Source organism: Stenella coeruleoalba, assembly GCF_951394435.1.
Source record: "Stenella coeruleoalba genome assembly, chromosome: 8".
Lineage (NCBI taxonomy): Eukaryota > Metazoa > Chordata > Mammalia > Artiodactyla > Delphinidae > Stenella > Stenella coeruleoalba.
In genome coordinates, this window is record NC_137154.1 from 11,987,042 (window position 1) to 12,012,959 (window position 25,918).

At 50.9% G+C, this 25,918-nt stretch overlaps 1 protein-coding gene across 5 annotated transcripts; it reads left to right on the forward strand.

Moving 5' to 3' along the window:
- The first annotated feature begins 1,272 nt into the window (after window positions 1-1,272).
- SLC43A3 (solute carrier family 43 member 3) lies at window positions 1,273-24,451 on the forward strand. 5 transcript variants are annotated; one of them, XM_079929297.1, is made up of 13 exons: window positions 1,273-1,782; window positions 2,083-2,449; window positions 2,833-2,953; window positions 5,667-5,713; window positions 8,591-8,667; window positions 8,893-8,985; window positions 9,811-9,950; window positions 11,108-11,202; window positions 12,217-12,393; window positions 12,619-12,738; window positions 16,391-16,577; window positions 17,177-17,300; window positions 24,143-24,451. In XM_079929297.1, exons 2-13 carry the CDS (start codon window positions 2,266-2,268, stop codon window positions 24,341-24,343), a joined length of 1,566 nt encoding a protein of 521 aa, XP_079785423.1. In that variant the 5' UTR covers window positions 1,273-1,782; window positions 2,083-2,265; the 3' UTR covers window positions 24,344-24,451. The 5 variants fall into 5 exon arrangements, with proteins under 5 accessions (XP_079785423.1, XP_079785424.1, XP_079785426.1 ...); XM_079929298.1 differs by having other exon boundaries at window positions 1,273-1,441; XM_079929300.1 differs by lacking the exon at window positions 24,143-24,451 and adding an exon at window positions 17,917-19,551.
- The last annotated feature ends 1,467 nt before the right edge of the window (window positions 24,452-25,918 follow it).

Below are 25,918 nucleotides of genomic sequence, written 5' to 3' on the forward strand. Positions count from 1 at the left end.
CCTGGGAGGCAGCCTCTCGGCTCTGAGAAACTGTTCCAAAGAGGTCAGGGAGGAGTCAGATATCTAAACGTTTTTGCTGGAGAAACAACAACAATAACAACAACAGCCCACGTAGTCAGACAGGAAAAGATTACTGCCGATCACAAAAACAGACATCTCAAGTTCATGATTTTAGCGTTTTTCTAAGTATGGGAAGATGAAAGCATGTTGGCTCATTGAAGTTATTCCTGCATAAGATCTTAACTGGGACTTCCCACTGGTACAGTGGTTAAGAGTCCGCCTGCCCATGCAGGGGACACGGGTTGAAGCCCTGGTCCGGGAAGATCCCACGTGCCGCAGAGCAACTAAGCCCATGCGCCACAACTACTGAGCCCCTGTGCCACAACTACTGAAGGCTTCATGCCACAACTACTGAAGCCTGAGCGCCTAGAGCCCGTGCTCTGCAACAAGAGAAGCCCGCGCATCACAACAAAGAGTAGCCCCTGCTCGCTGCAACTAGAGAAAAGCCCTGCCGCAGCAACGAAGACCCAGCGCAGCCAAAAATTAAAAAAAAAAAAAAAAAAAAAGATCTTAACTATCTAGGGCCAGAATCTCGTTTTCTCCATCCTGAATTCCCCTCAGGGTGCACCGTCTGATCGGCCGCAGGTAGTGGAATGGCAGGCAACAGTCACTGAAAGGCCAGGCACCATTTTTTTTTTTTTTTTTCCTGTCTGCACTGTCTAGTTCCGGCTCTTGGTTCTCTGACTCTGTGTTGGGATTTGCTGGCAGCACTAGGAGCATGAGATCAGGAGAAAGGATTGAGCTCCTGGGCAAATGGAGAGAAACGTATTCTGTGCCCACCCGCGTGGTGCCGGTAGAGCACAAGGAAGAGTGTGTGTGTGTGTGTGTGTGTGTGTGTGTCTGCAGGTAAGCCGTCTGTGTGTGTGCTGCGACTGTGTGATCTTTTCCGTGGGGCTGCCTGTCCGTGCGCAAGGAAGAGTGTGTGTGTGTGTGTGTGTGTGTGTGTGTGTGTGTCTGCAGGTAAGCCGTCTGTGTGTGTGCTGCGACTGTGTGATCTTTTCCGTGGGGCTGCCTGTCCGTGCGCAACAGAACTAAAAGTATCTCGGTCAGGGGAGGGAAGAGGGGCAAAGGAGCTGAGAGGCTGCAAGAGGATCAAGAGAGGGAAACAGATGCTGCTGGGGTTAGAGTGAAAGGAGGGACGGTCTCAGGGCGTGGTCAAAAAGAGCACGGTATTGTGAGAGCTGGAGAACAAGGAAGTGATGGAGAGCGGGTCGCGGTGGACCTCTCTGGCCCCGCCCTTCCCGGCCCTTCCGGGATCTCTGGGGGCGTGGAGGGACTGGGAGGGGCGTGGAGGGACTGAGAGGGGCGAGTGGAGGCGCGAATCTAAACGTCGCAAGGTACGTCGCCGCCAAACCCGAGAGCTCCGCGCGATGGCCGGCGGGTAGGACGCGGCTTGGGGCCGGGGCCGGGGGTGCTGGCGGCGGGGCCGCGGGGACGAGGCCAGGGGCTCTGTGGCTGGGCAGACCTCGGGGCGCTTCTGCTGGGAGGGCCGCTGACCACGTGCTAGAGGGGGAGCGGGTGGGGGTGGGGAGCGGCTTCTGGGCGCTTTCCTGGCAGATGGTGATGTGAGGAGGGGCGTTGGGAAGGGGGTTATTGGGAGCCCTGGCCGAGGGTCACGGAGGATCGTGTGGAGGTCGGGATGTTTTTGCCCTTAGACTGGCCTGCGACGTGACTAACCGGACCATGTGACCTTGGGAAGTTGACAGAGTCCTCTGAGCTTTTGTCAGTGAACTGAAGATAAGAAAACACCCTCTTTGCCAAGTTATTGTGAGGCTCTGTGAGGACCTGTGTGAAGTCCCTTACCCCCTGTTCCTGGCTTTCAATTGCTGCTGTAATTTACTGGACCGTCTCCAGAGCTGGGGCTCAGTTCCAGCTTCCCCACCTGTTGCCAGATGTGGGATGCAGAGGCATTTGCAGCTGTTTCTAACACCTGGCTTCTTTGTCTATCCCACAAAGAACCTTTGTCCACCTCTACCTTTCCCACAGGCCTGTGTACCAAGCAGCCTCTGCCTTATCTTACAGGATCCAGGGAGTCGCCCACTGATGGTTTTTACCCAGGCCCGAAACAGCCGGCACCAGAGACCCACCTGAACAGAAGCGCCTGCCAAAGCAATTTTCCAAGTGCTCGAAAAGCGGGCTTTGCAGCTCCTGTGGTCAGCGCAGGAGGCCACCGGTGGGATTTGAGGATCAGCTCTGCCTCGGACCATGCAGGGCCAGAGCCTGCCCCTTCGTGTAGCCACCCTGCTGACGGGGCTGCTGGAATGCCTCGGCTTTGCGGGCGTCCTCTTCGGCTGGGCTTCCCTGGTGTTTGTCTTCAAAACAGAGCATTTCTTTGAGGAGCTGCGTGAACCGAATGCCAGGCTGATGGGCAATGCCACGGGGCTGGATGGTAAGGGAGGAGGGCTTCTCTAGGAAGCTGAGTCTGGTTCCCAGGTGGTGGGAAGGGGTCGGAGGGACTCCACCCCCTGCCTCCTCTGCCAGCATGTCTATGGTGAGAGGAAGGGAGTGTCAGCTGCCCCCGCCCTCAACCTTGGTCTCAGAGGTCCCTGGGGAGGGAAGTATCGGCTCCCAAGAGATAATTAGGGGCAGTCACGTCTCCACTTATCTAAGGGAGAACTTATCCTACCGGGCAAGCTGTCCAAGATGGAAGAGGCAGCCCTGGATGGGAGCCAGGCTGGGTGCCGGCCTGGCAGGCAGGCTGGGATGGATGGGAGGTTGGCCCATCCACCCTGGGCTCTTGAGATCTGCCTTTCTCTCCTCCAAACTGCAAAGCCCAGGACGAGCGCTTCTCACTCATCTTCACCCTGGCATCCTTCATGAACAACTTCATGACGTTCCCCGCTGGCTACATCTTTGACCGTTTCAAGACTACCGTGGCCCGCCTCATAGCCATGTAAGTCCCAAGGGGATCTGAACAGGGGTGGGGCAAGAGGAATTCTGGCAGCAGCTTTGTTTGGAGGGAGACCCAGGCCAGGCAACTGGGTATCCCTGCCCCGGCAGCCCTGCTAGAAACTGCACAGGGTGTGGACTGTGTCTCGACCTTCCCTATTCCCCACACCCCTGCTTCCCTTTCTTCACCTCCTTCCTCTGTTGCATGTGGAACTGCATGCTGTACGATGTGCTGAATAGAGCAGGAGCCCAGGCCTACTTCCTGTGAGGGCTGGCCTGGGACAGGTTATGCAATTAGCAAAGCCTAGGATTGTCACTCTCGGGGCTTCCCTGGTGGTGGTCCAGCGGTTAAGACTCTGCGCTTCCAGTGCAGGGGGCGTCAGTTTGATCCCTGTTGGGGAACTGAGATCCCACATGCTGTGCGGTGTGGCCAATAAATAAATAAAAATAAAAATAGAATTACCACTCTCGCCTTCATGCCGGGGACCTTTGTCCTCATCATACCTGAGTGACTAATCCTCATGCTCGTCACCACCACCATCACTCCCCAGAAGCTTAGGTAGTAAGGTGTCCTGGGTGCCTCCAGTGGTGGGATTTCAGTTTCCCTCTGACGGGAGGGGAGGTCACGGCGGGTGGGGGACTTGCTGGCTCCACGGGGTGCCACTGCAGCTGGCCAGGTTCGGAGCTAAGCGGCGGGCCTGCGGGGGAGCTGATAGGACCCAGAGCCGGCGCCTCCCAGGAGGCACGTGAGAGGCTAGTTGTCAGAGGGACCGGAGGGTGGCTGGACCAGGAAACAGCCTGGAAGGAAAGCAAGCCCTTGGCTCTCTAAGCCTTTGGGTGCACGATGACGCTGTCAGTCGCTCTTGGAATTTGGTCACCTGTCTCCTCCTCTTTCCCGTCCTTCTATGCCCACTCCCTCTTCTCCAGCCTTTAGTGTGTTAAGAAAAACCCAGTCTTCCCACCTGTGTTTCTCCTTTACTTTTACACAGAACTCTGCACTTCTGGTCACCAAATGTGTGGGAGCCTTTCCCACACCAGGCAATTCTGTGGCACCAGCTGGGTGTCCTATCATTTAACTCAGTTCTGACACTGTCTACCTGGAGATACAGCATCAGATCCCACAGGTTAAGGGCTCAGTCCCACCAGACTGCCCTCCACCTCAGATGCCAATTGCAAGTGGTAGGTCCCCAGTTTACCCACAACTTCCGTCTGACTCGGCTGCAAACCTGGGATTCCTGTGACCTCCTCCCCCTTGGATTCAGTTATTTGCTAAAGGGCTCACTGAACTCAGGGAAACACATATACCAGTTTATTTATTTATTGCGGTACGCGGGCCTCTCACTGTTGTGGCCTCTCCCGTTGTGGAGCACAGGCTCCGGACGCGCAGGCTCAGCGGCCATGGCTCACGGGCCCAGCCGCTCCGTGGCATGTGGGATCTTCCCGGACCGGGGCACGAAGCCGTGTCCCCTGCATCGGCAGGCGGACTCTCAACCACTGCACCACCAGGGAAGCCCTATACCAGTTTATTAAAGGATATGATAAAGGATACAGATGAACAGCCAGATGAAGAGACGCATAGGGCGAGGTCAGGGAGGGTCCGGAGCCCAGGATCTCTTCTGTCCCTGTGGAGTTGGGGTGCAGCACCCTTCACCAACCTGGGAGCTCCCCAAACTCCATACTCTTGGGATTTTATGGAGGCTTCCTCATGTAGGCATGATCAGTTATTAACTCCACTTCCAGCCCGTCTCCCCTCTCTGGAGAAGTCGGGGGCAGGGCTGAAAATTCCAAGCATCTAATTATGGCTAGTCTTTCTGGTGAGCAGCCCCCCTCCAGGAGCCATCCGGGGTCACCTCATTAGAATAAAAGATGCTCCTAGGGCTCTTATGTGGGAATTTACAAGGGTCTTAGGAGCCCTGTGTCAGGGACTGGGGACCTGGACCAAATATGTATTTCTTATTATCAATCAGAGTATCACACTTAAGCACTGCTTTTATTACCCCTTGCTTCTAAGAGAGTCCCGTAACCTTGGGGTTGTGGTCCTTAAACAATAACATCCTGGAACTTTAAGCTTAGGACCTAGATCAGTCAGTCCAATCATCTCTCTTTTTTTTTTTAATGGTTAGATTCTGTTTTTTTTTTAATTTTTTTAAATTGGGGTACAGTTGTTTTATAATGTTGTGTTAGTTTCTACTCTACGGCGAAGTGGAGTTCCCTGTGCTATACAGTAGGTTCTTATTAGGTATCTGTTTTATACATATTAGTGTATATATGTCAATCCCAATCTCCCAGTTCACCCCCCCCCACTTCCCCCACTTGGTGTCCATACATTTGTTCTCTGCGTCTGTGTCTCTATTTCGGCCTTACAAACAGGTTCATCTGTACCATTTTTCTGGATTCCACATATATGCGTTAATAAGCGATATTTGTTTTTCTCTTTCTGACTTCACTCTGTATGACAGTCTCTAGGTCCATCCACAAACATCTCTTCATAGAAGAGGCTGCTGAGGCCCAGAGAAGGGCAGTGCCTTGCCCAAGGTCACACAGCAAGAGGAATTAGAACTCAAGATTATGATTTGTAAACGAGGCACTAACCCCTTTCTTCAAGGGCTTGGCTGGTTGGGACTTCTAGGTGGGAGGACCTTGGCTCCACGCACCCTCTGCCCCTCCAGCTTTCTCTCTCGTTGACCGCATTCTCCATCTGCCGTTCTGTGTTCCAGATTTCTCTACACCAGTGCCACGCTTACGATAGCCTTCATCTCTGCAGGTGAGTGCTGTCGGGAGGGACACAACCTCAGGGGCAGCTGGTGAATGGGCAGGTGCAGAAGGTGGTGGATGGGCAGGATGCATTGACCCCCACAGGTATTCAGAGATCCACAGACTTTCAGCTGGAAAGAGTCCTTGAGAGAGTTATTGCTGGTCTATAAAAACAGTTCAGTCTAGTGAGACATGCAAAAAAATAAGGACAGTGGAGGGACTGCTTCAGAGAGAAGAACTTATTCAAAAGATTACATCCTTCCGGGCTTCCCTGGTGGTGCAGTGGTTGAGAGTCCACCCGCCGATGCAGGGGACACGGGTTCGTGCCCCGGTCCAGGAGGATCCCACATGCCGCGGAGCGGCTGTGCCCGTGGGCCATGGCCGCCGAGCCTGCGCGTCCGCAGGCTGTGCCCGTGGGCTCCGCCACGGGAGAGGCCACAGCAGTGAGAGGCCCGCTACCGCAAAAAAACAAAAAAAACAAAAAGATTACATCCTTTCGTTATGTATTAAATGTATTAAATGTCCTCTCTCTCTTTTTTTTAATGAAATGATAATAGGAATGGCAGTTTTCGAAAATATCCTGACTTAGCCGGGTACAAACTGATAACCCCAGTGTAGTCAGAAGTTTTCTTTTCAAATTTTACTGGTCTATAAGTGTATACAGTTCCCAAAGTCTGGGAATTCCAGTCTGGTGTATTCCCCACTTCCTCCATTATGTAGAGGAGAAAACTGAGGTCAGAGAGAGACCCTTTGCAGAGACTAGCCAGAGGCCCCAGAGCAAGTTAGTGGGAAGGGGTCCTGGGACCCTGGCTATGCTCTTTGCTAGCATCTCAGTTATAGAGGCCAAGAGATGCTTTCCAGTATTCCTCCCCAGTGCCAGATTACGTGGCTCAGTTTTTGGGTTAGGAAATAAAAAGTACCTAACACTCCTGTGTCTAGTACCTGTGCTGAATCTGTTACTTCATTTGTGTTCAGTGAACGCAAAGCTGACTGAGGGTCTCTGTCTGAGCAGATCTCATGAGGTAGCCTGGTTATTTAAAAACCACTCTGCTCGGGACTTCCCTGGTGGCGCAGCGGCTAAGACCCCGTGTGCCCAATGCAGGGGGCCGGAGTTTGATCCCTGGCCAGGGAACTAGATCCCACGTGCGTGCTGCAACTAAGAGTTCACATGCCCCAACTAAGGAGCCCACATGCAGCAACTAAGACCCGGCACAACCAAATAAATAAATAAATATTTAAAAAAAAAAAAAAAAAAACCACTCTGCTCATCATACTGTCTTCTTACCTAAAAGCCTAAGCATGGTTTTCAAGTGGCTGAATGTGGAGGTGATGGCTGGGTATGTTTGACTCACGTGTGTGAATCACTGGAGTCACAATATTCCCTTCCCCCCTAAAATAGGGCTTTTTGGTTTTGGAAAAAGCATGCTATTGTGAAAGGAATCTCAACCAACCTTTAGTGCATTTGAAGACGTACCTTTTATAGAGACAGAAATTGAATGGTAAACAGTGTGAATGATCTAAAATGAGCAAGTGTACAGCGCTTCTCGAGGTATGGAACAAATGTTACTCGGATAATAGTTACTTTGGAGAATATTATTAGGAAGCACACATGCTGCATTAACATTGAATCACCTGGTAGGAGAGTTACTCCCTTTTTATTTCTCACTAGCCCTCTGATTTCATGCACGGAAGTCTTGGTTTGGGCTGGGATGATTTTAACACTATGACAAGAGCAGGTATCAGGCTTTGAACATTCTGAAGGCCACTGCGTTCAGTTACAGTTGAATAACAGTGTTTTCATTGTATTTGTTTTTACAGTTACCTCCTATTCACAACAAGCAGCACAAGTTGCTTTTCATTTATACTAACGATATAAAGTTTTCTCTTGTTTTGGCCGTGCCATAGTGGCTTGTGGGATCTCAGTTCCCCGACCAAGGATTGAACCTGGGCCACGGCAGTGAAAGCCCAGAATCCTAACCAGTAGGCCACCAGGGAACTCCCAATATAAAGTTTCCTTTAAAAATAATAGATTTCAAAAAAAAATAAAAAATAAAAATAAAAATAATAGATTTCTTTTGGATAAAAGTGAGTCAACTTAAAAAAAAATTTTTTTTGGCAAATAAGACAGGTGTGGGTTATGGCCCAAATCATGAAGGTGGGCAGAAAGAAGGCTGTGACTTGGGAAAGACTAACTTACGGAGGGCTCCCTAGTCCTTGGCACTTTAGTTGTTTTTAGTTCTGCTCTTCTTACCCAACACTTGCCAGACCTATTAGAATGATTTTTTTGCATGTCAGTCTTTCCAAGGGCAAGAAGTATTTATTCATCCTGCATTTCCAGTGCCAAGCACAACACCTGGCACAAAGGAAATGCTCAAAGTTTAATGAACAAAAGAGAGACACTCAGATCTCACAGCGCCTGGTGAGGTGGGAAGAGCAAGGAATGTTATTCCCATTTATCAGATGAAATGACTGAGTCACAAATTCAGAATCTAGCTCAAAGCAGTGAATTAGAGGCTGGGCTCAGGGACTGAATCCAGGCTTCTCTTCCCCACAGTGTCAAGGATGCATAGGGGGGCTGCTTGTGGTTTAGTGAGGGAAGGGGGTGGTGGGTTGAGTTGTGCCTCTCTCTGTAGACATCCACCCTGCCAGAGACCAAGGGTCATCTTTGGTGAGGAAGAGGGTGTCTCAGGAGACCTCTGCAGGGTCCCTCCACAGGGGCACGTGAAGGAGCCGTGACCAGGACCCTAAGGTCCTTGGAGGATGCTGGGAGGCTGCCTAGAATTGGGGCCCTAAGCCCAGGATTGTAGGGAGCAGGGGGGCCAGAGTTCGGGTTGCATGTTTGGGCTGCACTGTGACACCTCCCCATCTCTGTCTTGGATTGTTCCAGACTCAGCTGTGCTGCTCTTCCTGGCCATGCCCATGCTTACCGTAGGAGGAATCCTGTTTCTGATCACCAACCTGCAGGTGTGAGCCTGCCCTAATCACGGGCCCCTGGCTGGAGGTTGGGGCGGGTGGAAGGAGGGAGAAGCACTTTGCTACATTGGCTGCCTCTGATGGGGTTGGCCCAAGCCAGGGTGCTAGCTCCTGGGGTGGAGGGTAGGTCTGGGTATGAGGGCCTGACACTTGCCGGGTGCACAGGAAAGATTTCACGAATAAATAGGTGATTCAGGCTGATCGTGTGTCCTCCAGATCGGGAACCTATTTGGCAAACACCGTTCAACCATCATCACCATGTACAACGGAGCATTTGACTCTTCCTCGGCAGTCTTCCTTATCATTAAGGTAAAAGATAGCAATGGCCCGTGTTTATCTCCCCGCTGCTGGGGAGCACCAGGCATCCGTAATCAGCCGCCAGGGTGGAAGGCAAGAGCCTGGGCCAAGCCTCCTTCTTAGAAACAGGTTTCAGCCCCTAATTCTTACACTGACTTTTTGTGTGATGAAATACACCCAGGGACTTCCCTGGTGGTCCAGTGGTTAAGACTGCGCACTGCCAAAAAAAAAAAAGACTCTGCACTTCTACTGCAGGGGACGCGGGTTCAATCCGTGGTCAGGGAACTAGGATCCTGCTTGCTGCGTGGCAAAAAAACCCCACCTAACATAAAGTTTTCCATGTGAACCATTTTTAAGTGTACAGTCCGACGGCATTAAGTTCATGCGTGTTGTTTTACGACCGTCACCGCCATCCATCTCTAGAGCTCTTCTCCACCCTGTAAAACTGAAACTCTGTGCCCATTAAACAATAACGCCCATTGTGGGTACCCCCCCCCCCGTCTCCTCCTTGCCACTGGCAACCACTGTCTTATTGTCTATTTCTGTGAATTTGACTACCGTAGGTACCTCCTAAGTGGAATCATATAGTATTTGTCCTTCTGTGACTGGGTTATTCCATTTAGCCTAATGTCTTCAGGGTTTATCAATGTTGTAGCAGGTGTCAGAATTTCCTTCCTTTTTAAGGCTGAATAATGTTCCATCGTATGTATGTGCCACATTTCCTTTATCCATTCATCCGCGGATGGATACTTGATTTGCTTCCACCTTTCAGACGTTGTGAATAATGCTGCTGTGAACGTGGCTGTTACACTGACCTCTCCTCTCCTTTGTCTGCAGCTCCTTTATGAACAGGGCATCAGTCTCAGGGCCTCCTTCATCTTCATCTCTGTCTGCAGTGCCTGGCATGTTGGGCGTACTTTCCTTCTGATGCCCAGGGGACACATCCCCTACCCACTGCCCCCCAACTACAGCTATGGGTAAGGACTATGAGCTGGTGATGGTGTGCCCAGAGCCCCTCATCTCACCTGGAGTAGGAAGCAGGGATGGGACAGACATGGTAAGGCAGAGGAAACCTGTCCCAGGAGAGGAGGACTAGACCAGGGATGTATTAGTTAGCTACTGCTGCATAACAAACTACCCCAAAACTTAATGGCCTAAAACATGAAGCATTTATTATTTCCACAGGTCTGTGTGTAGCTGGCTAGTTCTGCTGATCAGGGAGCTGCTTGGATGACCCTGACAAGGCTTCTCATGCCTCTGATCACCTGGTGGGCTAGCTGGGGGCTGGCTGGTCTAGGATGGCCTTACTCACATGGGGTTTGTCTGGCCATAGGGAGTGGCAGGGATTTCTGGGTCACGTGGCTCTTATCCTCCCACAGGCTAGCTTGGGCTTCTTCACATGGTGGTCTCAGGGTTCCAAGATAAATGCCAAAATGCACAAGGTTTTTTCACTTTTAAGCTGAGAATTGTCGCAGCATCACTTCTGCTGGGTTGTCTCGGCCGGGCAGCTCCCAAGGCCAGCCCAGAGGGAGGGGACGGGGAAGTGGTCAGAGCTGTACTGCAGAGGGTGGAGAGCAGAGGCGGGGAAGACATGGGACCGTTTGTGCCGCCAGTCATCCAAGCAGTAGAGAGAGGGCATTTGTTTGCTGTTCAGCAGCCCCATGCGCTCTGATTTCATCTCACAGCAGTCCTGAGATACGCATACTTCCCTCCATTTTCCAAATGAGAACAAGGAGGCTCAGAAGAGTTAGGTCTGAGCCGCGTTGCACAGCCTCAGGAAGAGGCAGAGCTGGGGTTTGAACCCAGGCCTGTCCTGTTCTTCCTGCACTTCAGTGGTTCCCAAACATTGCTGCGTATTAGAATTGCTGGGATCACTTGGAGATCTTTAAAAAATGTGGGAGCCTGACTCCCACGCCCAGACATTCTGATTTAATCGGTCTGGGCTGTGACTTGGGCATTGGGGTTGTGAAAAGGTGATTCCAGTGTATAGCGAAAGGTACTATCCCCCCTCCCGCCGCGCACGCGCGCGTACACACACACACACACACACACACACACACACACACACACGGCCTGAATCTGAGGCTCGGCTCACAATTCTTGGGTCAGGCTGATGGGACTTCTGTTTCCACAGCCTGTGCTCTGGGGATGGCCCCAGAGAGGAAGAGAAGAAAATGGCTGAGTCCCAAAAGCTGGAGCTTTCAGAGAAGTTCCTTTCACCCAAGGAAGGTGAGCCCTACTGGTTAACCCATTTCCCCTCCGGAACCTGGCCTCTCCCCACAGCCACCTCCAAAGCTTTCCCAGGGACTCAGAATCAGGAAAGGACAGGTAGGGAAAAGACCTGCAGGATCTTCTCAACCCCCTCAGTTTATAGGCGGTCCAGAGAGGGGCAACATTTTTGTCTCATCTCTCCTCTTTGTCCCCCTTTTCTTTCTCATCTCATCATACCCCTTCCCCTCGCAGCCAGTCTTCCATCATTTGCCTTCCCTTCCCCCCACTCCTAAGTCTGCCTTATTTGTCCCCATTTCTGCAGGTCCGCTGGGTCTGTCCCGTCTCCATCACTGCCTCCTTTCTCTCCTCTGTCTGTTTTGGGTCTTTGGTTATAAACATCACAAACCACGGCTGGTTAAGGTAGAAATGAGAACAGGATTCTGAGAAGTTCACAAAAGCAAGGGCAAAGTGAACTTGCCAGGCTCCATCCAGGAAGAGCAGAACCAGGGGACCTGCCTCTGGGGACCCCAGTCTGAAATCACAGCCAGTCTGCCTCTCGAGGAGAATGATCAACTTGGTCAGCCTTGGGTGAGGAATGGAATGCTTAATTCGCAGTCCCATCTGGACCATGAAGAATAGGGGGGGGGGGAGATTTCCAGAGAAGACTCAGGATCCTGGTACGGAAGGAAAAGAAGGGGCTGTGGATCAGCTGAAACACTAGCTGTCTTTAACTTTCTCCTCTCGTCTTTCTTTTCATCATCCTGGCTGAGAAAGATTAGGAAAGTGTTAGTGCAAGAAGCATCATTGAGTCCAAGCTGCGATAGATCAGATTTCGGCAGGCGGAGCACGTGGGAGGCTCATTCAGGGTGGTGGGGACAGGATGACGCGTGGAGGTGGCGGTGTGCCCAGGAAGGCAAGAAGAGCGGGTGAGCTCAGACCTCAGGCTGTCCTTTCAAGACCCCTGCACTCTTGCCCATCCCTGCCCCCCAACTTTAAGTGTAACTCTTGCCCAAATCTTCCTCTTCCCACCAGAGATCCCGAGGCCAGGGCAGCAGCAGCAGGAAGCCCGCTCTCTCTGGAGCTACGTCTTCTCTCGGCGCTTTGCCTGGCACCTGGTGTGGCTGTCTGTGATACAGCTGTGGCACTACCTCTTCATCGGCACCCTCAACTCTCTGCTGAGCAACTTGGCCAGTGGGGACAGGGTGCTAGGTATGTGACGGGGCTGGGAGGCAGCGCATCTGAGCACCACAGCTGGGGACTTGGAACTTCGAGCGGCGGGGCGCTGAGCTCAGCAGGGCTCTGTGCTCCAGAGAAAGGTCTGAGCAGGGGTGTGGCGAGGAGGGTCAGGCAGGGCAAGGGCCGGGTGGGAGGGTCCTCTTCCGTAAGGCACTCCTGGAAAGTTCTTACCGCCCAACCCCTCTCTGCCCTCTGCAGTCAGCACGTACACAAATGCCTTTGCCATCACTCAGTTCTTTGGAGTGCTGTGTGCCCCCTGGAATGGGCTGCTCATGGATCGGCTGAAATGCAAGTACCAGGAGGAAGCAAGAAGGACAGGTGAGACCTGGGCTCCAGAGGATCAGGGAACCAGGAGGGGAGAGATCTTTATTTTCCTCCATGCCCATCTTCTCTTTTCTTCTAAATCCTTTTCTACTTGCATCTGTCCGTTCATCCATCCATCACTCATCCATCCATCCATCCATCCATCCATCCCTCATCTGTCCATTCATCCAACCACTAGTCATTGAGTGCCAATTATGTGCCAATCACAGTTCTAGATTCAGTAACGGATAAGACAGATACGTCCTTGTTCTCAAGAAGCTCTTCTCAGTCTAGAGAGTGGAGAAATGCCAGTAATCAAGCTTTACAGTCCATGAAGTAAACCTGCAGGGAGCTATGAAACAGAAAGAAAGGCACATAACCTGTTCTGGGTGGGGATGGGATGGGTGTCAGGGAAGGAAGTCTTCCTGGAGGAAGTGGCATCTAAGCCAAGACCTAAAGGAAGAGTAAAGACGTGAGAAATTGAAGAGGAGGGCCTTGGGAGGGTGGCCCAGGAGTACAGAGGAGTCAGGGTGGTGAAGGGGAGAGTGAAACATTAAGGAATCTGAGGAATCCCAGAAAGTGATTCGGGCTGGCCAGGGCACAGAGAGGTAGTCGGGAGGGGGCTGGAAAGACGGAGGTAAGAAGGGACAGGCCGTGTTATGCCAAGGAGCTTGGACATGATCCTTGGACAAGAATGGAGGAGCAGGCATGCTGAGGTCTCTCTCTTTTTTTTTTGTTTTGACCTTGCACCTCACGGCTTGCGGGATCTTAGCTCCCCGACCAGGGATTGGACTTGGGCATACGCAGTGAAAACGCAGAATCCTAACCACTGGAGCACCAGGGAATTCCCTTTACCCCTATAGTTTCATCTCTCCCACTTCTCACTTCCCTGAGCTGCTTCTCCTAACCCTGCTGGAGTATTTTAAAACAAATCTCAGACATCAGATCATTTCATCTGTAAATACATCAGTTGGTAGCTCCAGCAAATAGGACCTCTTTTATTTAAATTAAACATCACCATAATATCATTATCATATGTAAAACAGCCCCGCATCATTTCTTAGTATCATCTAATAATGTAGACCTGTTCAGATTTCCTTAATGGTCTCACCTGTGCCTTTTTATAGTTGGTTTGTTCAGATTCGCATCCTTACAGGGGCCACACAATGTACTGATGTGTCTTTTAGATGTTTTTAAGTCTCTGTGTCCCCCACCCCCTTTTTTCCCTTTGTTGTTCATTTATCGAAGGAACTAGGTTGTTTGTCCTGTCAGATTTCCCACATTTTGGGTTTGGCATCCTTTTCATGTCATTTAAAAACGTTTCTTTGATTGGGTCTTTCCTGTAAACAGGCAGAGTAATATTTTTATTAATACTAATATTTAATATTTTTTGGCAAGAATACTTCAGAGCTGGAGCCGTGGGCTACCTACAAGCTCTCGTCATCAGGCCCTTAGTACCCGTGGTTTTGTTCTTATGATGTTAAGATTGATCAGTGGGTTCAGACATTGTCAGTCTGATCTGCGCATTATAAAAGTTTCCCATCAGCTGCAGGCCTAATGATTTTAACAGCTATTGATGACCAGTGCCTAGACCCATTATTTTATTAGGGTCGCAAAAAGGAGATTTTCTATTTCTATCTTTCCTTCTGCTTTTAATAGCTAGAATTCCTCTAGAAAGAAAACCTTTCCTTTGTTAAGTATTTCGTTACCCTGAAATAAATGCATGCTTTTTCCTCTATTTACTAGTTTTAGAAAAATGATTTGGTGCCCTAGAAACTTCCAGGGGTAACCACTCATAGTTTCTCTTTTTTTTTTTTTTTTTGCGGTACGCGGGCCTCTCACTGTTGTGGCCTCTCCTGTTGCGGAGCACAGGCTCCGGACGCGCAGGCTCAGCGGCCATGGCTCACGGGCCCAGCCGCTCTGCAGCACGCGGGATCCTCCCGGACCGGGCCACGAACCCGTGTCCCCTGCATCGGCAGGCGGACTCTCAACCACTGCGCCACCAGGGAAGCCCCATAGTTTCTCTTTTAAAATCTCATTTTAAATATATTTGACATGTTTCAATCCACCTCTGTCACAATCCTTCTCAAATTATCTCATCTTTGACTATCGGCAACTTTACCAATCCACTATCTGTGTCCTTAACAAATAGTCCCATTAGTTTTAGAGAGTGTCTTTCCCTTCTGTCACAAGGAGATATTCAGGTCCATTTCATTGGGTATGTTTCCTGGCCCAGACCTGAAACCAGCCATTTCTCCAAATAGCCCTGGGTCCCTTTAAATGAGAAATGGTATTTAAAGAGTGCAATTTGGGTGCTAAGGTTTCTAATTCTCCTGGGTTGTCATTGCTTTTAGGCCTCTGAGGTAAGATATACATAATTTTTTGGATGAAAAAATACATCATGAGTATCCAGTACTGATATTTTAATTGAAATTTTACTTCCTTGACTTTTACATTTGTATCTCCTTTCGTCTGAAAATCTTGGTTCCTAAAATACTCTAATATATGCTATATTAATATATTTACTGTATATACCTACAGTGTATACTATATACACATACTATATATATATAGTACTTTACAAATATATTTTATGCATAATTACTGGTTTAGCATCATCAATACTATTAATAATAGTATGATTGCTGTATGCTGTTCCTCCCGTCCTCCCTCCTTTCTTTCCTTCTTTCCGTTCTCATCCTGAGGATACATCCCGTAAGAGCTGTCAGTCAAATTACAGTATTTTAAGAGTCGCCAACTTGATATAAAGTTATGTTCATTGGTTTCATCTTGTTGGATTTCTTTTGGAATTGCTTTGCTTGTTTTCTTCCTATTATTTTATTTTAAATACATTTGCATATCAAACATTGACATTCCTAAGCCAGGACTATGAAACAAGATACAGTCAAAGAAGTTTAGTTTCCTTCTCTGTTCCCTGTCCTCCACTCCTTCCCTCGTTAGGTAACTGTTTTTGTTTTTGCTTTTCCTTAAAGACAGACTCTGTATGTGTGTATAGTTTTGCTTTCTTAGATAAAAGGCAGCGAATCGCACACCCTGTCCTGCACTTCCTTTTTTTTTTTTTCCGGTACGCGGGCTCTCACTGTTGCGGCCTCAGCGGCCACGGCTCACGGGCCCAGCCGCTCCGCGGCACGCGGGATCTTCCCGGACCGGGGCACGAACCCGCGTCCCCTGCATCGGCAGGCGGACTCTCAACCACTGCGCCACCAGGGAAGCCCCCTGCAGCTTTCTTTATGTAACTCTCTGTCCTGGGTTTGCCCCACAGCCAGGCTCCCTCCTTCTGCCTTTGACCCCTGCCTCGTTCTGTTATGTGACTGCAGCGTAGTTGGTGCTGCGTTCCCCTACTGCTGCTGATTTGGTTGGTTTCCAGTCTTCTGCTATTACCCATGGTGCTACCCAGAGTATCTGGCTGTGGGTTGAGGGCCCTCCCTGTCAGGAGGTCATTGTGATAATCTATGAGTTAGTGATGCTTGCCTATAATTAGGATGAGTCGCCGGGGTTGGAAACGAGTGGATACATTTGAATGATGCTTAGGAAGTGAATTATCACCACTTGTTGATGGACTGGAGATGGGGCATGTGTGGAGAGAGGGTTCAGGATGACCCCCCTGCGGGCATCCACGCAGCCTCTGCTCTTCCCTTTGGCCCAGGTTCCTCGGCCTCGGCGGCGGCCCTGCGCTCAACAGTGCCTTCGCTGGTCCTGACGTCTGTGCTGTGCCTGGGCTTCGCCCTCTGCGCCTCCATCCCTGTCCTCCCCCTGCAGTACGCCACCTTCACCCTGCAAGTGATCAACCGCTCCTTCCTCTACGGGGGCAATGCTGCCTTCCTCACCCTCGCGTACGTAGGTGGGCTTGGTATGCGTCACGTGACGGGGGCACCCTTGGGGCAAAGGGAGGCGTGCTGGGGGCAAAGAAATCAGGAGGTGAGGACCAGAGGTGGCCAGAGGAGGCACACAGCGTCTGGGAGCAGGTGTAGAGGAGGTGGAGGCTGGTGGGAGGGTTAGAGCCTTCATGTACCTGAAAGCTCCCCTCTGCCTCGGTTGTCTACTCTGTGAACTCCTATTCACCCTCCAAAGCCCACTTCTGTTCCAGCTCTCCCAGGGAAGAGTAGAAAGAAAGCGTCTTTCTTTCCTTGTGCCTCTGTATTCTTGCTTCCTCTGATAGTGCATGCATCATCTAGCATGTAGCGGAATTATTCACGTGTCTTTTCCTTGAGACCTCCCGGGGCACAGCCTGTGTCTGGGTCCCTGCTGTTTCCCCGGGATCGAGCACGGCACCATCTCTTTGCTCTGTCGTTTGAAAGCCTAAGCAAAGGTGAAGGAGGGGAGCTGTGTGGGTGTGGGTGGATAAAGGCAGGCTTAGGCTAGGGGAGCAGGGGGCTGACCAAGGCCCACCACAGCCAGAGCTCACTGGAACCTCATTTGTCTCTCTGCCCAGGTTCCCTTCAGAGCACTTTGGGAAGCTTTTTGGGCTAGTGATGGCCTTGTCAGCTGTCGTGTCTCTGCTCCAGTTCCCAATCTTCACCCTCATCAAAGGTCCCCTCCAGAGTGACCCGTTCTACGTGAGTACTGTGGCGGGTTGGGGGACCCTGGCCTTAGACCAGCAGGGATGTCCAGATTGGGACAACTGTGTTGGTCCCCAGCAGGGGGCGCCCCCCACCTGGCTGGGGTGGCCTGGGTGTGGTCCCTGCAGGAGCATTTCTTCACATGGGTACATCCTTGGTCTTGCTTCTCAAACTGGGGTCATTGGGAGTGCCCTGCCTTGTGCTGGGAGTGGGGGTGGGGGTCCCTGAAGCCAGAGGGTTAACGTGACACAGCTTCTTCCCAGGTCACTGAATACTCTCTAGGCCTCTGTTTTTTCATCTGTGTAATGGGCACAGGGACTTCCCTGGCGGTCCAAGGGTTAAGACTCTGCGCTTCCACTGCAGGGGGCGAGGGTTCAATCCCTGGTCAGGGAGCTAAGATCCCACATGCCATGGGGTGAGGCCAAAAAAAAAAAGGCATAATATAATATTCCCCTACCCCCCACCCACCCTGCTCCATGGGGCAGAATGGAAAATAACCAAGAGTCCATCCCAGAGGGCACCGTTGGGTCTGAGTGGAAAGTAGGGGATAAACCAGGCAGGATTCTGGTTCCTCCACTAGTGGACTTCGCCTCACTGCTTCCTCTCCCTCCAGGTGAATGTGATTCTGGTGCTCGTCACTCTTCTGACGTTTGTCCACCCCTTCCTGGTGTACCGGGAGTGCTGTCAGAAAGAAAGCCCCCCTGGGGTTGCCTAGTTCAGAAGCCCTCCCTTTTCAGCCCCGAGGACGTGTCATCTTCCTTCACCTTTGAGCACCCCGTGTCCAGAAAGACTTTGCCCACCCAGGCTACTTGTATTAAGTAGCCATTATTTTTTCTTAGAACAAAAAGACATATTTAACTGTCCACCAAGCCTTCTTATCGGCAAGACAAAAAGCAAAGTCACGTGGAAGTTCTTAGTTTCAGGGTAGGAAGCGCATGGCCCTGGCAGATGCTTGGCCCGAGGTGGGGTGATGTGATGGGAGGGTGTGTCCCCTGCTTCTCCAGGCCTCTTTGTCCCTGAAGCCCCTGTGTGCCTGGGCCCTGTGCTGCTGGGTAAGTTTCCAGGTGAAGAGTGAGGTTGTCATGGCCGCATTGCCACCTGGCATTCAGAAGTGGCGCCCAGGGCTTCTCTGGTGGCTCAGTGGTTGAGAGTCTGCCTGCCGATGCAGGGGACACGGGTTCGTGCCCCGATCCAGGAGGATCCCACGTGCCGCGGAGCGGCTGGGCCCGTGAGCCATGGCCGCTGAGCCTGCGTGTCTGGAGCCTGTGCTCCGCAACGGGAGAGGCCACAACAGTGAGAGACCCCGTACTGCAAAAACCACCACCAACAACAAAAAAAACCAAAACCAAAACAAACAAACAGAAGTGGTGCCCAGCTCTCCGTCAGAGCCCTAGCCTTGTTAGGGAATGAGCCTGGGGAGAAGGAGGGGCAGACCGGGTTGGGTGGGGGCCCTGGGCTGAGCCCCAGCTCTGCCGCTGATGCCGAGTGACCTTGAGCAGACCCTTCTCCCCGCCGAGCATCAGTTTTCCCACCTGTAGAAGGAGAGGGTCTTGGAGTCGGAGGTTCTTTCTGGAGTTCACGTTCTAGAAGGTTTTAAGAACAGTGACAAAGAGTCAGGCCACCCGAAGGGCCTTGGGAACCAGCTAGCCTGCTTGACCAAAGGATTTCTGATGAAGCCTTTTGGGGATGTTTTCCTCTTCAGGAAGGGAGATGATTATTTACTTTCGGTATTATATAAAAGCGTCCTCTGGGGAATAGTTTTATAATATATTGAATTATATATTAAATAATTTTATTTAAAAAATAAAGCCTTTCTGCCTAAGGCAACAGCTGCTCCACCTCTGCAGGCTTTGGGGCTGTCGTGATGTGCATGCGTGAGTGCCTGCGTTTTCCTGTCCCAGCCCCAGCCTTGGGGAGCGGATGCAGGGGTGGAGTGGAGGAATCCTGATGTGGCAGCTGGACCCAGAGGTGGGGCAGGAGCCCTCAGACTGCGAACTGGCCACCTGGTCCTGTGCCCTGGGCTTGAGGACCCCCAGCAATCCCTTCCCTTGCCTTCTCTTTCTGTCTCCCCTGCCCCTACCCCTACTGCAATGCTCCCCGCCCCCCGACCCCCCCGCAAACTAGCAGCACTAGATGGAATCAGAAGGTCTGGTGTGAGTTTCAGTTCTGCCTTTCAGCAGCCAAGCAAGTCCCTTAGCCACTCTCAGTCACAACGTCCTCACCTGCGTCCCTGAGGGCGATTGTGAGAATTTAAGGTAATTTCTACTGCCTAGCATGGGGTGAGAGCACTTGAGCATTTGTTCCTTTGTTTACTGATGACTGGAGAGGAGGTAGGTAGCAAAGGGGGATAGGTGAGGGACCGGGTGGGCGAGACGGGAGAATCTGGAACACACCAGGTGTTTTATTTGTTTTATTCCTTTTAGCCAGGAGAGGACTTGGGGGGAGGGGCTGGCAGGCGGATTCATTCATTCATTCAATAAATGTTTTTTGAGCTGCTGCACAGGCATAGGACAAAGCCTAGAGTCCAGCCTGGCGATCCAGGCGGTCAGCAATGTGATGCCAACCTCTCCCCTGCCCTCTTCACCTCCCACCTCCAGGGACACAGAGCTCATCCCTGTGGACCCAGGTTTCTGGTTTAGGATCTGTGAGCACACCAGTTCTGCACTGGGGGCTCACTCTGTCTGCCAGGGAAATCTGCCTGGTCCACTGGGGTCCTGCTCAAAATGTCATCTCCTGTAAAAACCTTTCCTTGGGCTCTCCAGCAGCTCTGAGTCCGTAGGCCTTGGTCACACCCTTCCTGGAGACTGGCCCCTGCCATGACCACCTCTCCTCCCTTCAACAGGGAGCTCCAGGAAGCAGCATCTGGGTCTCACTAGGCTCAGGGACTAGTGCCTGGTTGCCATGCATGTGGTACCAGTTAGGGCTTGTTGGAAGAATGATCACTGAATGAGTGGATTCTTTCTCGTTCGGGCTTCAGAACAAGAACTGGAAGGAGAGAGCATAGCACACGGGGTGGGCCCTGGCACCGGGGTGGGGTGGGGCAGTATGAATCGGGAGCCGGGCCAACCCTTTTGGCATCCCAGCTCTCACCAGTGTGACCTTGGATGGAACACTTCTCTACATCTCAGTTAATTTATCAGTGTGATTGGAGAGATAGACCTGCCTCCCTGGACTAGATTAGAAATTAGGTCAAGTGCCTAGCACATGGTAGGTACTTAACAGATCAAAGCTATCATTACAGTTAATATATTCAATTCAAAAGGATGCCTAATACCATGGATAAATAAAATGTGGTACGTCCATACGATGGAATGTGATTTGGCGATACAAAGGAATGAGGTACTGATACATGCTACCATATGCACGAACCTTGAAAACATTATGCTAAGTGAAAGAAGCCAGTCAGAAGACAGAATATAGTAGGATTCCATTCAATAGAAAATAGGCAAATCTATAGAGGCAGAAAGTGGCTTAGCTATCGCGTAGGGCTGCGGGGAAGATTAGTGACTGCTAACAGTAAGGGGTTTCTTTCCAGGATGATAAAAATCTTCCAAACTTGATAATGTGATGGTTGTACAACTCTGAATATACTAAAAACCACTGAGTCGTACGCTTTAAATGGATGAGTTGTGTGGTATATGGATTATATCTGAACAAAGCTGTTATTTTTAAAAAAAGCCTGGATTCCTCAGGAAGTGCAGAGAACAGCTGTATCCAGAGAGAGTCAAGGATGATTTCTGGGGAAGATAGGTGCGTGAGAGAAGCAGCCCACGTGTACAGCCCTCATTTCTGTCCCAAGAGCCTCCCTCCTGTAACCTCTTCCTCAAATGGAATCAACCACTCTTTCAAACAAGGAAGCAAGCAATCCAGGGGTTTCACAACTTCCGATTTCACTCAGCAACAGGCTCCCAGTGCAACCCTCTGCTACCAACCTCAGCAGAGAGGGACTCGGGCAAATATGCCCCTGCTGCAGGCAGTGCCGGGCGGCGTCTTCCCTGGGGCAGGGGACAGTCCACCAGGAGGAGGAGGGCGCCTGCTCTTCAAAGGACGGCGACAGCGTGAATCAGAAACATTGTGTGACCATCTCCTTTAATCAGCCTCAATTTACAGGGGATCAAAGTTAGGCTCTGCGTGTAAGTTACATCCAAGATCATCCAACTGTCGCACTGTGGAGCTGGTATTTAAACCCACGTCTGTCTGACTCCTAAGGTCACCTTCACATTCATTTTAGACATTACCTTTTGCCTCTTGTGTCTTTGGCCGCGCCGTGTGGACCCTCGGCAGGGCAGTGAAAGTCCTAAACGCTGGACCGCCACGGAATTCCTGACGTTACCTTTTCTTTACATTCATTCTTATGTAAGAAATAAGTAGTTGTTGTAAAGCAGATCAGAAAATAAAGAACTGCGTGAAAAAGAAATACCGCTGTTAATTGCAGCGCTCTGAGATACCATCGTGGCTAACAACTGTGTCCTCCCAGTGGTGCAACTGCGTGTGTGGTGACGGAAACCATCTCGTAGGCTCTTCTTTACGTCATCAAATAGTTGTCAAAAACGTGACTGTGGGGCTTCCCTGGTGGCACAGTGGTTAAGAACCTGCCTGCCAATGCAGGGGACATGGGTTCGAGCCCTGGTCCGGGAAGATCCCACGTGCTGCGGAGCAACAAACCCATGAGCCACAACTACTGAGCCTGCATGCCACAGCTACTGAAGCCCGCACGCCTAGAGCCATGCTCTGCAACAAGAGAAGCCACCGCAATAAGAAGCCCGCACACCGCAATGAAGAGTAGCCCCTGCTCGCCGCAACTAGAGAAAGCCCGCGCGCAAGACCCAACACAGCCAAAAATAAATAAATAAAAATTTTAAAAAACTAAAAAAACAAAAACGTGACTGAACGGCTGCTTACAACCCCATCTTATGGTTGTGTCACAACTCGATCCCCCACTCCATCCTGGGTCTCCCCTCACACACGTCTTGGACGTTGCGGTTCCCCCTCCCTTTCTGTCCCCCCCTCTGCTGCCTGAGCAGGGGGTCCCAGGTGACAGTGAACCGTGAAAGCAGCCTAGGACAGGTCGAGAGTGTAAATAATAATAGAGCCAGAAGAGCCACTTTGGGAGTTTCTAGGGAATGGCATCACATCCTTTAATCTTCCCTTAATCGTGCTCACTGTTCTCCAGTCTGAAGGAATTGGCTGCCCGCTTCCCAGGGGCGTTGATCCTCTTCCCCTAATTCAAAGCTTGGTGTCCTAGCAGTTATGTCCCGGAGCGCCTTTTTCTTCCAGCCCCTTGGGGGATAGATGCTTCCCAAATGCACTGGGCGTGGCTCTGGGGCACAGCATTGAGTCCCTCCTTTAATGTTCTTTGGGAAGAACAATTCATCCAGGCTCCAGGGCACAGGCTCTGGTCCAGGCTCCGGTCCTTTGTTGGCGATGAGAACTTCACAGATGGGCCATGTCTGACCACTCCTGGGTCCACTGCTGCCCACAGCGGGGCTGACTCACTGGCAGGGTGATTAAACCCAGGACGTTGCTCAGGTCCCTCCGCATTCCGTTTGTTGAGTCCGGTGTTACCTCCCAGGCCTGAAGGTGGACTCAAGCAGTAGGTGCATGGGGAAAGGCTCTGGGCTTCAGACACTTACCAGCTGTGCGACCTCGAAGAAGCCCTTAATCATACGGAGCCTCAGTTTCCTCACCTGTACGAAGATAATAAGCAGTATGGGAGCTGGTTGGGAAGACTACAGAGGACTTTGGGGAATAAAAGGTAGAGGGCTCGGCCGTGGACTTGGGCTCGGCCGTGGACTGCCCCAGACCAACTGCCAGCTCTTTACCATGCAAGCTCTGGGACTTAGGTTCACGGTACCTTAGCTTCTCCATCTGTAAAGTGGGGATAACAGTAGAACTACATCTTGGAGTTGTAAGGATTAAGCGAACTAATTTAAAGCACTTCAAACATGACATCAACCGTCTGGGATGCAGCAGGCATGTGGTGTGTGCCTGCCGTTACCAGTAACATCTGTGATTCCCTGGGGGACGGGCAGAGTGAGGGGCTCCAAACCTGACGGAGCCTGGAATGTCACTTCGTTTGTTCAGGGCGGAAACCACCCTGCAAGCGTTTGCCCAAACTTGTTTCTGTCTAACAAAGCAGCACAGATTCTCTTGCATTGTTTCAAGTGGGAAAACTTCAAGACGAAAAAATGGCTTTCTAATTATCCCAAATCTTAAGCCAAAGTCATTGAAAACTGTCAATCTTCATATTCAATTTTTGCACTTTTTTTTGTTTCTTCAGTAGTCAATGCAGAAAATCTGTGAGCAGAGAACTGTCCATCACCAGGGATAAGGCTGTGTATTCCTTCTGGAGCCAGGGCCCAGAGGTGGCTGGGGCCCAGGGAGGAGCGTGGACAGACAGCCCTGGGTCTCGTGTCCTTGAACCGGTAGTAGCCTCTCCCTTCAGGTGAGGATAAATGAGGCTCCACATGAAAAACGCTTGGCCCTGGCACACAGTAGGTCCCGTAGTAATTTTTATTACATACACAATATCATGTTAAAGGTCAAGTGCACATTTTAAAATGGTTTTATTCTCCTTGCTTGGAATGCGTCCCATCCAACCCATCATTAACTCCTACAGTTCCTTCAGCTCTCAGCTCAGGTCTCCCTTCTTTCCTTTCCAGCCTGTTACTGAGTACAGATTTTCGTTGCACCAGGTACTTCTCTAGCATAGAGCTTGTCACAGTTGCCGTTCAACATACAGATTAAATAATAATAATAATGATGATGCAAGACTTCCATTAGGCTGGGAACTCTATGTGGGCAGTAACTGTATCTTTTATTACCCCCTGTATCCTCAGGACTTTGCACCCTACCTGGCACAGAATGGAGGTTCAAGAAATACTGAATGTAAGAGAGAGACAGGGACTTCTCTGGTGGTACAGTGGTTAAAATCCACCTGCCAGTGCAGGGGACACGGATTTGATCCCTGGTCCGGGAAAATCCCACATGCTGTGGAGCAACTAAGCCCGTGCGCCACAACTACTGAGCCTGCGCTCTAGAGCCCGTGGGCCACAACTACTGAGCCCCCGTGCTGCAACTACTGAAGACCATGCGCCTAGAGCCCGTGCTCCCCAACAAGAGAAGACACCACAGTGAGACGCCCACGCACCGCAACAAAGAGCAGCCTCAACTAGAGAAAGCCCACGCGCAGCAACGAAGACCCAACATAGCCAAAAATTTTTTAAAAAAGAAAAGAGAGACAGAAAGAGAGAGATAGAAGGAAGGAAGGAAAGATGGGAGGGAGGGAGGAAGGGGAGAGGAAAGGGAGAGAAGAGAAGGGAAGGAAAGAGGGAAGGAATAAATGAATGTTTGAAGGAAGGAAGGAGCCTCATTAACCTTCCACCACCCTGAGATTTCCGTTCCCTACCCGCAGGGACTTGCCTGTGGAAACCTCAGGGTGACTTGAGCCAGGGGGCTCTGGAGAAATTTGGGGTATTTCTGGGAGTATCATGTTGGGGGAGGTGATAAAATAAAATTTATATTTTATGACAAGAAAGATTTAAACATAAAAATTTTCTCAGGCCGTTTGGGCCTCCTCCCTCTCCTAATGAAGATGTGTGCCGTGCGTCTGCATTAATCAGACCTCCGTAGGAGATGATGACCTTCCTTCTTAATCTCACAAGGGGTCACAATGACCCACGACCCGCTACTCACTGTACATGTAGATTTGGACTGTGTAAACTGTCAATAATACGTCATTTGACATATAACCCTTTGTCTCAAAAACTGATGTCATTGCTTTGATCCCTAACAGGTGGAACAGTCCTCAGAACTTTCCGAAAGACTGTCTCCTGGGTTATAACCCTCAGGTTGGCTCGAATAAAATTTTCCATTTCTGGGACTTCCCTGGTGTCCCGGTGGCTAAGACTCCATGCTCCCAATGCAGGGGGCTTGGGTTCGATCCCTGGTCAGGGAACTAGATCCCACATGCCACAACTAAGAGTTCGCATGCTGCAACTAAGAAAAAGATCCCGCATGCTGCAACTAAAAAGATCCCGCGTGCCATAACTAAGACCCAATGCAGTCAAATAAATAAATATAAAAAAATAAAAATTTATATTTTTTTCTTAGATTGACTATTGATTAATTTCTTTGTCAACAAGGGGATGGAAGGATGCATCCATCCTTAGCATCAGAATGCTGTCCCTCCACAGCTGGTCAAGAGAGAGGTCTATCTGGGGGGAAGACCCTGAGGTACGCAAAGCCCCCCCCACCGCAGGACCCCTCAGTCATCCCCAGGAGTCTTTCTGGGGCCTGACAGAAGCTGCTTCAGGGTTGCCGTGTGTGTCCAGCCTGGCGCTAGACCAGCAAACGTGAAAGCCCATTACGCCAATCACCGTGACCAACTGCCTTTCCCACTCATTACCCAATCAGCGAGTCAGCTTGCATCCATAGGCCCTCACCGCACGGGCACAAACTCCCCTGCCGTTTCTGTGAGACTCCAGTTCTGAGCTCTTCCCACCAACTGAACCTCCATCATGGCTCTGAGCTTCCAGCTGGGAGAGCAGAGCTATATTTCCAGGTGCTCAGGACCTGGCTCCTCTTGGTGGTGTCTGTGACTGGTCCCACGCAGT

Bases quoted from the DNA above. Each gene is read 5' to 3' on its own strand.
- SLC43A3 (XM_079929297.1), top strand. From the start codon at position 2,266: ATGCAGGGCCAGAGCCTGCCCCTTCGTGTAGCCACCCTGCTGACGGGG. The intron at 2,954-5,666 runs GTAAGTCCCAAG...TCTGTGTTCCAG, and splicing joins GTGGCCCGCCTCATAGCCAT to ATTTCTCTACACCAGTGCCA. The intron at 12,739-16,390 runs GTGAGACCTGGG...CCTTTGGCCCAG, and splicing joins GGAGGAAGCAAGAAGGACAG to GTTCCTCGGCCTCGGCGGCG.